The sequence below is a fragment of the Mandrillus leucophaeus genome, unplaced genomic scaffold (assembly GCF_000951045.1).
Source record: "Mandrillus leucophaeus isolate KB7577 unplaced genomic scaffold, Mleu.le_1.0 Scaffold111, whole genome shotgun sequence".
Classification (NCBI taxonomy): Eukaryota; Metazoa; Chordata; class Mammalia; order Primates; family Cercopithecidae; genus Mandrillus; species Mandrillus leucophaeus.
The window spans coordinates 3,433,424-3,445,715 of record NW_012099321.1 but is presented as its reverse complement, the minus strand read 5'-3'; the positions used below and the strand labels follow the sequence as shown (position 1 = coordinate 3,445,715).

Below are 12,292 nucleotides of genomic sequence, written 5' to 3'. Positions count from 1 at the left end.
CAGGCAGGCAGGCGGCAGGGGGCGGCGGGCCGGGCAGTGGGGAAGCAGGGAGGAAGCCAGGCGACCTGCTCTGCGCTTCTTTGTTCCCCTCTAGGGTGACGGAGCTGCTCCCCCCGTTCCAGAGACTCATCCAGCCGGAGGAGATGTGGCTCTACCGGAACCCCTACGTGGAGGCGGAGTATTTCCCCACCAAGCCGATGTTTGTGCGTGGAGAAAGATCGTCCCTCTTCCCTCCCTGTAACCGGGCTTCCCGCGGGCACCTGTGCTTTTTCCTCCGTGGAGACGGCCTCTGTAGGGACCTACTACCCACTCCGCTGCTATGCGCTGGGTTCCGCCTCCTAGGGCTCTAGTGTTTAAGATCCTGATTGAGAGAGGAGGATGTCCGAGCCTCTTTCGGCTGATACAACGTTTTCCCGGGTGCTCTGTGCCTCAGCCTGAGGTACCGGGGCCCGAGCCGCACAGTTGCTGTTGTTCGCTGGTGGCGCCGCCTGGCTCCCGGTTATGCGCTTTCAGACACCTTATGTTAGCGCTAGTGAGTCCTGCTGTTTCACGTCCCTCTTTCCTGTAGGAGCTACTTTAACCATGAGTGTGGCTTTTTTTTTTTTTTTTTAATTGTTTTTAACCTCTGACATTCTAATTCAGGTTATTGCATTTCTCTCTCCACTGTCTCTGATCTTCCTGGCCAAATTTCTCAAGAAGGCAGACACAAGAGACAGCAGACAAGCCTGCCTGGGTGAGCACTAGTCCTTTCTGGCCGGTGTCTTCGTGCTGGGAACCTAGGAAGTCGTTGTGGGGTTCAGCCACGGTGAGCCTGTGTGGAGGCCACTGAGTTCTGCATTCCTAAAGGAACTCCATCCCCGCGGGAGAGGAAAATAGCACTGCAGGGACTTGGTTATGCAGGCTACACCGCAGGCAGCCCTGTGCCTAAATGCACTGGGTTATTTGTACTTCAGAAATGTCTTTGGCCTAGTACAAAAGTTCTCGACTACAAAAGTGATCACTGAAGACCTTAATTATTTTTGGGCCCAGGTCTTGTTGGATTCTATCCATCTCAGAAACAGTACGGCTGCTCTCTTAATGAGGCTATGACCATGCCTTTCCTCCTAGACAGATCCTTCTAACTTAGGGCTTTGCTTTGCAGCTGCCAGCCTTGCCCTGGCTCTGAATGGCGTCTTTACCAACACAATAAAACTGATCGTAGGGAGGTAAGTGACGACAGCTAACCACCTCAGCGTCTGCTTCAGCCCTTACCCACCAGGACAGTGGTGGTGTCCACCACACGTCTTTCTCATTCTTTTCCCTTTATCTTCACTCTGATTTTTCTTTTCTCATTCAACGCTTACTCCCTTCCCCATACCTCAGTCCTCCAGGTGACACCTGGGCTCTTTTCTGCCCTGAACAGCATTTCCCACCAATGGCCACAGCAGAGCCGGTCAGTGTCCTCTCGAGCACCTCCTGAAGCTGCAGTGTCATTTGCTGTTTGCCCTAGAAACTAATCATGTACTGGAATGGGGTTTTCCCCTAATTTAAATGCTGACCTTGGAAGTAAGACTTTTCTCTTAGTGTGGTGACTATACTAATCCAGTTACTTTATTTTGCCTGGGGCACTGTTTGACCAATAGTTAACAGGATTATTAATGTCTGCTACAACTGAAAAATAATTTCTGGAGTTAATGATTGACGTTCTAACCATGCCTCTTGCTTCCAGGCCACGCCCAGATTTCTTCTACCGCTGCTTCCCTGATGGGCTAGCCCATTCTGACTTGATGTGTACAGGGGATAAGGACGTGGTGAATGAGGGCCGAAAGAGCTTCCCCAGCGGACATTCTTCCTGTATGACTATCATATGGACTCTACCCCTATGCTTGTTTTCATGTCATTGAATTTAACCTAGAAAGCTAGTAGGCTAGTAGGGATGGGAAAATCTGACTACTCTTGTTTCTAGAATTTGGAAACCCCGCCCCCTGCCCCCCCGCCGGCCCCCCGGCCCCTTCTTTAGTAACTCCACAGTTTAGCAAGTCTGAGCCTTGACTATCTGGGTAAATATTACAGAACAGAAAGAATTTACCTTTATAAGATTTGCACAGTTAATTATTATTATATTATTTGCCTGGATCCTGCAATCTTGTACTAGCAGTAAAAATACCTTTAACGAAGAGTTTATGTGTGTCAGGTGCTTGGAAGCATTTTCATTTACCTAATTATAGCTTACAATAATCCAGTGAGGTGGGGACTATTATTTTTATGAGTCCCATTTATAGATGAGGAAACTAAAGCATCAACAAGTTAATTCATATAGCTAGTATTCTGAAAACTATACTCTGATAAAACATGAACTTTGGGGCACTAAGTCCTTCATTTTTCTTTTTGTTTCCCTTTCCTTCACAATGATTTACACTAGAAGTATACACAAAAAAGGATTAAAACATCCTCATGGCCGCGTGTGGTGGCTCATACCTGTAATCCCAGCAATTGGGAGGCCAAGGCATGCAGGTCACTTGAGGCCAGGAGTTCGAAACCAGGCTAACCAACATGGTGAAATCCCGTCTCTACTAAAAATAAAAAAATTAGCCGTGCGTGGTGGCACATGCAAATAGTCCCAGTTACTCAGGAGGCTGAGGCAGGAGAATCGCTTGAACCCGGGTGGTGGAGGTTGCAGTGAGCCGAGATGGTGCCACTGCACTCCAGCCTGGATGACAGAGCAAGACTCTGTCTCAAAAATAAATAAATAAATAAAAACATACTCATGCTTCCTAGCCTCCTATGTGGGGATGAATGAAGCTTCCTTTAAAAGACACACCACTTAAAAGTTTTTCTTGTTCCAGTTGCATTTGCTGGTCTGGCCTTTGCTTCCTTCTACCTGGCAGGGAAGTTACACTGCTTCACACCACAAGGCCGTGGGAAATCTTGGAGGTTCTGTGCCTTTCTGTCACCTCTACTTTTTGCAGCTGTGATTGCACTGTCCCGCACATGTGACTACAAGCATCACTGGCAAGGTAAGCAAAGTACTCAAGCCATGGAAGCTTGCATATTTCACTCATTTTATTCCTAGCACCTAGCATAGAGGAGACGGTTACTAAATATCTGCTGAATGAACAAAACAATGAATATGGATGGTCTGGGTTCTATACTAAGAATATACATTTAAAATTATAGGAAAGATAAGACAAAAAGAGTTTACCAAAGATATCCTAATTTTTCCATTATTTGAAGTATTGTAAGTTCAAGTTAAACTGCATCTACAGGAAATTTAAAACCTCAGAGTTCAATTTACTCTCTTAAAAATTAGGTTCATGGTCATAGGACTTTTGTTCAAAAATATAAGTAAAATTCAAGAAAACGTAAAATTATAATCAAACCAAACAAGTTTAAGCTGAATGCTATAGTAAGTAAAATATCCAAATTGTAGAACACCTGGCTGGGCGTGGTGGCCTATGCCTATAATTCCAGCACTTTGGGAGGCTGAGGCAGGCAGATCGCCTGAAGTCAGGAGTTCAAGACCATCCTGGCCAACATATTGAAACCCCGTCTCTATTAAAAATACAAAAACTGAGGCCAGGCGCAGTGGCTCACGCCTGTAATCCCAGCACTTTGGGAGGGTGAGGTGGGTGGATTACCTGAGATCAGGAGTTCAAGACCAGCCTGACCAACAGAGTGAAATGCTATCTCTACTAAAAATACAAAATTAGCTGGGCGTGGTGGCACATGCCTTTCATCCCAGCTGCTTGGGAGGCTGAGGCAGGAGAATGGCTTGAACCTGGGAGGTAGAGGTTGCAGCGAGCCGACATCGCACCACTGCACTCCAGCCTGGGCAATGAGAGCAAAACTCTGTCTCAAAAATAAATAAATAAAAATACAAAAATTAGCCAGGCATGGTGGCACATGCTTGTAGTCCCTAGTCCCAGCTACTCAGAAGGCTGTGGCAGGAGAATTGCTTGAACCCAGGAGGTGGAGGTTGCAGTGAGCTGAGATCACGCCACTGCTCTCCAGTCTGGGTGACAGAGTGAGACTCTGTCTAAAAAAAATAAAAAATTATAGAATACCTTCAAAACCACAATTCCAAAAAAACGTTGGAAGTACTGCCCACAGGTCCTCAGGAACCCTATTTTAAATAAACTAGTTTTCTGCAAAGAGAAGCAACTTTTTTTTTTTTTTTTTTTTTCAAGCGATTCTCCTGCTTCAGCCTCCTGAATAGCTGGGATTACAGGCATGTGCCACCACACCCGGCTAATTTTTGTATTTTTAGTAGAGATGGGGTTTCACTTGGCCAGGCTGGTCTCGATCTCCTGACCTCGTGATCCGCCTGCCTCGTCATCTCAAAGTGCTGGGATTACAGGCGTGAGCCACTGCGCCCGGCGAGAAGCAACCCTTAAAATACTTTATTCCTTCCTCTAGGACCCTTTAAATGGTGAAAATGGGTAGATGAATAGCAGTAAGTGGACCTTTGTTACTCTTCTGAGTTAGAAAAATTCTAATTTAGTACACTCAGAACAAAGCTTATTATACTTACTTAAGATGTGTTTTGATTTGGTGTTCGGAGAGCAACGTGATAATGATAATCCTGTAACTATGATAAAATTGAGAATAAAAATATTTTATTTAGAAACCATAAATCTGGAATTGAGGTTATTTTAAGCACCACCGTAGAGTATCCTGGAGGGCCAGGTCCTCTACGCTACATGTGTTTGTAGTAGGATTTAGGAGCCTAATATTAAGAGAAGACATTGTTTCCACTCTCTTCAGATGTACTAGTTGGATCCATGATTGGAATGACATTTGCCTATGTCTGCTATCGGCAGTATTATCCTCCTTTGACTGATGCAGAATGCCATAAACCATTTCAAGACAAACTTGCACTTCCAACTGCACAGAAGAAGCCTGGGGATTCTTATTGTTTTGATATTTAAAAATTGAATCTGGCTGGGCATGGTGGCTCATGCCTGTAATCACAACACTTTGGGAGGCCGAGGAGGGTGGATCACCTGAGGTCAGAAGTTCGGGACCAGCATGGCCAACGTGATGAAACCCCGTCTCTACTAAAAATACAAAAATTAGCCGGGAGTGGCGATGTGCCTGTAATTCCAGCTACTCGGGAGGCTGAGGTAGGAGAATTGCTTGAACCTGGAGGCGGAGGTTCCAGTGAGCCAAGATCGTGCCACTGCACTCCAGCCTAGGCAACAGAGCGAGACCCTCCTCAAAAAAAAAAAAAAAAAATTGAATCTACCTTAATGGAAAACAGGTGAACTAGCCCTCCTAACTGGACCATGCACAAGACAAGAAATTCTGGCCTTTTTTTCCTCTTCCAAGGTGCAAGTGAGGACATAAGCTACACTGTATTCTGCCTCCAAATGATTACACATTTTTGTCCCTGCTCACACAGATCTATCTTGAGGAGTTACGGTTCTTTTCTACTACTGTATGCCATACATTCTAGTAAAAGGATCTTTCAAAGGTGTCCAACACCTTATAAATCTGGTCTATCAGATTGATATCCGAAGATCTACAGTGTTTTTACATTTAATTTAAATGCCATTCTTAGAAAGATCTTGTCACAAAGAAGCCTTTACATAGCCCCATCTTATCTCAGAAGCTAATTATCAAAACTTAATTTCCATTTCGTATAGCTCAAGATCTTAAAATCTAGGACATGGCCAACTAAATTACTTTGATTCTGTTTACCTTCTCTGATGACAATTCCATCAAGCCTTAAATAGGAAAATGTTGAATCTGGGGTAATTTATCACTTTTGTGCACATCTTATCTGAGTCCAGCCATCTGGTACTGCTGTACATTTTGAACACCGTGGGTATAAACAATTTGTTGAATTACTAAGTGAACACAATAATAAAGAAGAAAATGGTCAGGAGTGTGGTTTCAGCACTACTAACAGATGACTGTTTCTACCTCATTTAACCATAACTGTGCTCGTGAGCTTCCTTCCTTCCATTCATGACTGAAGATCTGCTCAAATGCACCAACACTGCCAAGTGACTAAGGCAGAAAAGAAAAATGACAGGTATCATCATCTGAAGGACAGATGAATCTTTTTCTGCCTCTTCCTCACAATGGGATATAAGGAACAATTACAGGATGTCATCAGAACTGATGCTGTAGGACCTACAGCTCCCTTTCTCTTTATTGTGATTGTACTTTAAATATGACCTTGTCTTTTATGTGTATCTTCCTGTATTTTCAATATATCTATCTTTTTCCTTCAGTAAACCTGATATTCAAATAAAATGGTAAATGTGTGCTTTTTAAAATATTTAAATTACATTAAGGGGCTGGAACTTTAGTAAAGCAAAACACTGAATTCCCCATCCGCCATAAGTGATTCAACTGCTGTTATCTATAGTACTGGCTAATATTTACAAATACCAAAGGAAAGTCTCTTATAATTGCCATGCTTTAAATTCTGAACTTAAATTCTGCCTATGACAATGAAAATACCAGTCAACGGGAAAGAATTTACATATTAGTTCTTTGCCCAAAACTTATTTTTTTGTTTTAGTAATACATAAAGGCAGATAAAATCGTGACTGTATTGATTTTCTTGACTTTGTGACAGGTGACTCCAGGTAAAAGTAGGCCACTAGTCAGTATGGTTCCATTTTAGTATTTACTAAATTTTTAAATATAATCACGTAAAAAACAAACATTTCAAAAGTGCAAAATATTAGAAATCTAATCAGTGCTATTAATCTTTCCATGCAAACAATCTCTTTTGCTGAGATAAGTGATACTAGTTCTGCAGCTGGGAATATGTACAAAATGATGCTATACCAGACTTTAAAAATAGGCTTGGTCTAGAGATTGCACATAATACAAATGAAGCAGTGCAAATAATATATGACTAAATACAGGATTTCAATCAAGCTTATTATCCTGGGAATATACAGCTATAATACCATGAATAGACAAGATATAAAGTTCTTTCACAGTTACCCACCCTTCACCACTAGGAAAGAAACATTCCTTAATACAAAGAGTAGTTTATCTGGCTATCCAGGGCTATGCTGTCCATCTTTGGTTACAGGGACTCCCTCTGCTTATCCTTTGGTTTACTCTTAAACAGCACCTGTTCTGCCAATAGGAAGAGTAAACATAAATTTGAAGACCACAACTTGGCAAAAGCTTCCCCTTAATATACAGTGAATACTTAATTCTCAATAACTCAGAGTTTATATACTTTTTAAAAAATAAAGTATTCCATATATCTGAAACTTAGTGGCATACTTAGCATTAGGCTATAAGGAGATGACAAAGAAAGGCCAGGCCTGACCTATACCCCAACCTTACCTCTACAGTCTCCATGGTGACAGTAATTACCCTTCATTTTCCTTTTCTCTCCAGAAAGGGATAAAGATCACTGCTGTCTAAGGAATGGCTTAGTAAATATTAAATGCCAGTGGCTTCGGAAACCATAACATTTATAAAAAAATTTATAAACAGTAAACCACAGCTCGCCTGCCTTTGTCACTCTATAAACAGAGGCCTGTGGAATCTGAGAGCAAGTATAAAGGACTATCATAAAGAGAACTACAAAGACAGTGACAAACTCTGACCAATGAAGAAGAAAAATCTACAGCAAAGTAGTGAAAAGATGCCTTGACAAAATTAGTGTGCAGTCACTTATGTTCTTAGAAGTAAACCTCACTTCATATGTTGCAGATTCGGCTGACACTGACTGCAATAGCTGTTTCTTGGACCCTACAGAAATAAGTTTTTCTTTCAGAATAAGTTAAACATTTCCCCCTAGCCAAACCTACCTGCCAACCAATGCTGCCTATGCCAAGAGCCTTTTAAATATGCTTTGCAGATTATGGATGCCTAAGAAGGAAAGAGGATACACAATACTACCTTAGCCCAAGTAGAAATGGCAGGTGACAAATTCTGTTTCACCATAAAGGCACCACTAAAAGATTTTATTTAGAACCTCAGCAGCCTGTACAGGCTACGTAATTTCAGGTTCATCAGCTTTTACAACTACTTTCAACATAAGAATAGAAGCTATTAGCAAATAACTTATATCAAATATAAAAGGGAGGCCTAGGATTTACAACATCTTTGCTTTATAAAGATGCATCTAACATGAACTAACTTGTCAACTTTAGACTCTTACAGCAGCTCAAACAGTTGCAAAAACAATGAACAGTGATTTCTGGCAATAAGTCTGTCAGTTCTAAGAGAGTAAACAACACTTTTTTAAAGCTACATTTTAGTCTTTCTTCATATACTACACATAAGAAAGAAATGCAGGTTAAAAAATAAATGACCCAAAAGTCTTTTTCATATCCACTGAGACTTAGCCTTCAGTTCAATACAAACAAGAGATAAGTGTACTCCAAAATGCCTTCTAAATCTCAAGAATCTGTTTCCAAACTAGAACATTTTCTAAAGATAAGCAATAAGTTCCTTAAAAACATGTCTACGCCACCCAAAACAAATCAAACCCAAAATAGGCTATACACCATGTCAAGTACTAATCAATAAAGTGTGGCACCTACAAACTATTATCAAAGAATTAAAGATACAAACCACCCCCAGCTATGAAGAAAAAATGGCAAGTGTTTATATGAAGCCAGTGGTTAAAAGTAATAAGGCCTTTTGCTTTTCCATTCATTTCCAAAGAGGAAGATTATCTTCCAAAGACCACAGTGGTGAGTAAGTGGCAGCCAACATGCAGGAAATGACGCAGCTGAGGAGAGGAAAATTGCAGCAACAAACAGGTGGATTTTCTGGGGAAGGATCCCTCAATGTCCGTCTAGGGAAGAAAGTGGGAGAAGAGCTGCAGTCACAACTGGAAGGCAACCACAGAGAATGCCAGAGTCGAATATACAGACTTTGTAATTTCACATCTAAAAGGCTGAGTAATTTAAATCTCAGGATGGGTGGTTGGTAATTAAAATCATAACTGTTGCCACAGCAATTCTTAGTAACAGAACCATTAAGACTCTGAGTTTAGATCCTAAAAAATGACAGGTGTCATTGGACAAAATCTCTAGCAAAACAGACATACACTAATCTTCCTCTAAATGGGCTACTGTGTTTTTTTCCCCATAAATTTCTACCAGTCCCTCTAAAAATGAATAGCAGCCTAGATCCTGGTGATAGACAATAGCAAGTATATTTACAAAGAGCTTGAGGCTCCATCGCTCATTATAACATGTTAATATGTAAGAATTATACTACATACATGACATTTTAAAACTTACATTAAGCAGGCATAGATGGGTTATTTTTACTGTAAAGGCTGATCAAGGAAGATACCCTGGGTTTGGTAGATCTCTTTGAGGACCAGCAATACTGTGTCTTCAGACTCCCTATAAAGAAAAAAATTATATTGAGAAAAGGAACTAACATTTGTGCCAAATGTTTTACATATATTATCTCATTTAATCCATACAACCATTTTGCAAGTTTATTTTTCACTTTTGCAAAGAAATGAGATTCAGAGGTAATGTAATTGGCAGTGGTTTGGAAGGTGACCTAGCAAAGAACTCTGGCATTAAATCTAGTAATATAAAAAAGCTAGTAAGAGAGGCCAGGTGCGGTGGCTCACGCCTGTAATCCTAACACTCTGGGAGGCTGAGGTGAACAAGTCACTACAGGTCTGGAGTTTGAGCTAGCCTGGCCAACATGGTGAAACCCTGTCTCCACTAAAAATACAAAAACTAGGGCCAGGCACGGTGGCTCACGCCTGTAATCCCAGCACTTTGGGAGGCCGAGGTGGTTGGATCACGAGGCCAGGAGTTCGAGACCAACCTGGCCAATATGGTGAAACCCTGTCTCTACTAAAAATACAAAAATTAGCAGGGTGTGGTGGTACGCACCTGTAGTCCCAGCTACTGGGGAGACTGAGGTAGAAAAATCGCTTGAACGTGGGAGGCGGAGGTTGCAGTGAGCCGAGATCATGCCACTGCACTCTAGCCTGGGCGATAGGTGAGACTCCCTCTAAAAAAAAAAAAAACTAGCCAGGCATGGCAGCATGTGCCTATAGTCCCAGCTATTCATGAGGCTGAGGCAGGAGAATTGCTTGAACCCAGGAGGCGAAGGCTGCAGTGAGCCGAAGGTTGCAGAGAGCTACTGCACTTCAGCCTGGGCCACAGAGTGAGACTCTGTCTCAAAAAAAAAAAAAAAACAAAGAGGCCAGTAAGAAATAACCAAGAATTGTTCCTTTTCCACAGAGATCATTCTAGAGACACTACTGAAGAGTTATCCAGTTGGTCACCTTAATTTTTAAAATATTATGCACTTTCTGGAAAAGGTAATACAATCATAAGGTTCCAAATTCCAAAAATATAATAAAGTAATGAAGTCTCCCTCCCACCTTTGTTCCTCAACCACCACCAGTTCCCATCTTCTGACAACCAGTGTTATCAATTTCTCATGCATTTTCCAGATATTATTCTATGTATGCACAAGCAATTACTTACATCCACAGTTCATAACGAAATTTGATTTAAAAAGATTAACATTCATGAGGGACTGCCTTAAGGATATAAGGCTCTAATTCTTCTAGATCTGTGGTTCAACATTTATGGAGTCATGCATCCTTTTGAGAATCTAATGAAATTATGGATTTCTCCCCAGAAAGGATCACATTGCAACCACAATTATAAATGTGTATTTCACTGGATTCACAGACTTCCCTCATCTCCCACAAACTCATAGACACAGACCCCAGCTTAAGAAATTCCTGTATCAACAAGTGGGAATTAGCTCTATCAGATATTAAAATGGTACATAAATAAGCAAATCAATAAATAAGAAGTTGAGAAATAGTCCCATTTATGTATAGGAATTTAATTAAGTGGCCATGCACGGTTGGCTTACACCTATAATCCTAACATTCTGGGAGGTTGAGGCAGGTGGATCACCTGAGGTCAGGAGTTCGAGACCAGCCTGGCCAACATAGTGAAACCCCATCTCTACCAAAACTACAAAAACTAGCTGGGCATGGTGGCGCATGCCTATAGTCCCAGCTACTCAAGAAGCTGAGGCAGGAACATCATTTGAACCCAGAAGGCAGAGGTTGCAGTGAGCCAAGATCATACTACTGCACTTCAGCCTGGGCGACATAGCAAGACTCTGTCTCAGAAAAAAAACCAAAGAATTTAATTAAGTTAGAATCTCAAATCTATTAATAGTGTTGAGACATGTGGGGAAAAAAGGACCTGAATCTGAATCAGATTTATATGTAAAAATGAGATGATAAAATATTAGAATAGCCAGGCATGGTGTTGCACACCTGCAGTCCCAACTACTCAGGAGGCCAAGGAAAGAGGATTGCTTGAGCCCAGGAATTCAAGGGCCTAGTGCACTAAGATCATGCCTGTGAAAAGCCACTGCATTCCAGCCTGGGCAATATAGCAAGATCCTGTTTCTTAAAAAAAGAAAAAATAAATAAATACATATATATATATATATATGAATATACTGTGTTGGCTGGGTGCGGTGGCTCATGCCTATAATCCCAGCACTTCGGGAGGCCGAGGTGGGTGGATCGCTTGAGTTTGAGACCAGCCTGACCAACATGGTGAAACCCTGTCTCTACTAAAAAGACAAAATTAGCCAGGTGTGGTGGTACACACCTGTAATCCTGGCTACTTGGGAGGCTGAGGCAGGAGAATCACTTGAACCTGGGAGGCAGAGGTTGCAATGAGCCAAGATCACACCACTGCACTCCAGCCTGGGCGACAGGGTGAGACTCCATCTCAAAAAACAAAAACAAACAAACAAACAAAAACTGTGGTAAGAATTTTTTTAGAAAGTAAGGAAGATCTTTCTGAGTATGACACAAATTCCAGAAACTAAAAAGCAAATGTCAACACATTATATTACATAAAAATAAAAATTTTGACCAGACACAGTGGCTCACGCCTATAATCCCCACACTTTGGGAGGCAGGTGCAGGTGGATCACCTGAGGTCAGGAGTTCAAGACCAGCCTGGCCAACGTGGTGAAACCCCATCTCTACTAACAATACAAAAATTTTAGCTAGGCATGGTGGTGCATGCCTGTAATCCCAGCTACTCAGGAAGCTGAGGTACAAGAATCGCTTGAACCTGGGAGGCAGAGGTTGCAGTGAGCCAAGATCATACCACAGCAGTCCAGCCTGGGCTAACAGAGTGAGACTCCTTCTCAAAAAAAAAAAAAAAAAAAGTTGTTGGCCAGATATGGTGGCTTACACCTGTAATCCCAACACTTTGGGAAGCCAAGTGGGAGGATCACTGGAGCCCAGGAGTTCAAGACCAGCCTGGGCAGCATGGCAAAACCCCATTTCCACAAA

At 41.8% G+C, this 12,292-nt stretch overlaps 2 protein-coding genes across 4 annotated transcripts in view; one reads left to right on the top strand and one right to left on the bottom strand.

Moving 5' to 3' along the window:
- The first annotated feature begins 6 nt into the window (after positions 1–6).
- On the top strand, positions 7–6,240 carry PPAPDC1B (phosphatidic acid phosphatase type 2 domain containing 1B). Of its 2 annotated transcripts, none has more exons than XM_011993246.1 (6): positions 7–203; positions 643–733; positions 1,142–1,205; positions 1,709–1,833; positions 2,826–2,996; positions 4,744–6,240. In XM_011993246.1, the coding sequence occupies exons 1-6, from the start codon at positions 144–146 to the stop codon at positions 4,905–4,907; spliced, it is 675 nt and encodes a 224-aa protein (XP_011848636.1). In that variant the 5' UTR covers positions 7–143; the 3' UTR covers positions 4,908–6,240. The 2 variants fall into 2 exon arrangements, with proteins under 2 accessions (XP_011848636.1, XP_011848646.1); XM_011993256.1 differs by lacking the exon at positions 4,744–6,240 and adding an exon at positions 4,396–4,606.
- Positions 6,241–6,600: 360 nt separating this feature from the next.
- Positions 6,601–12,292, bottom strand: part of DDHD2 (DDHD domain containing 2) — a 45,653-nt gene continuing 39,961 nt past the window's right edge. For both annotated transcript variants that reach the window (XM_011993279.1, XM_011993270.1), the window contains exons 17-18: positions 9,216–9,323; positions 6,601–8,764 (exon numbers count right to left, since the gene is read on the bottom strand). In XM_011993279.1, the coding sequence (XP_011848669.1) occupies positions 9,242–9,323 (82 nt within the window). In that variant the 3' untranslated portion in view covers positions 6,601–8,764; positions 9,216–9,241. The remainder of the gene's footprint in view (positions 8,765–9,215; positions 9,324–12,292) is intronic.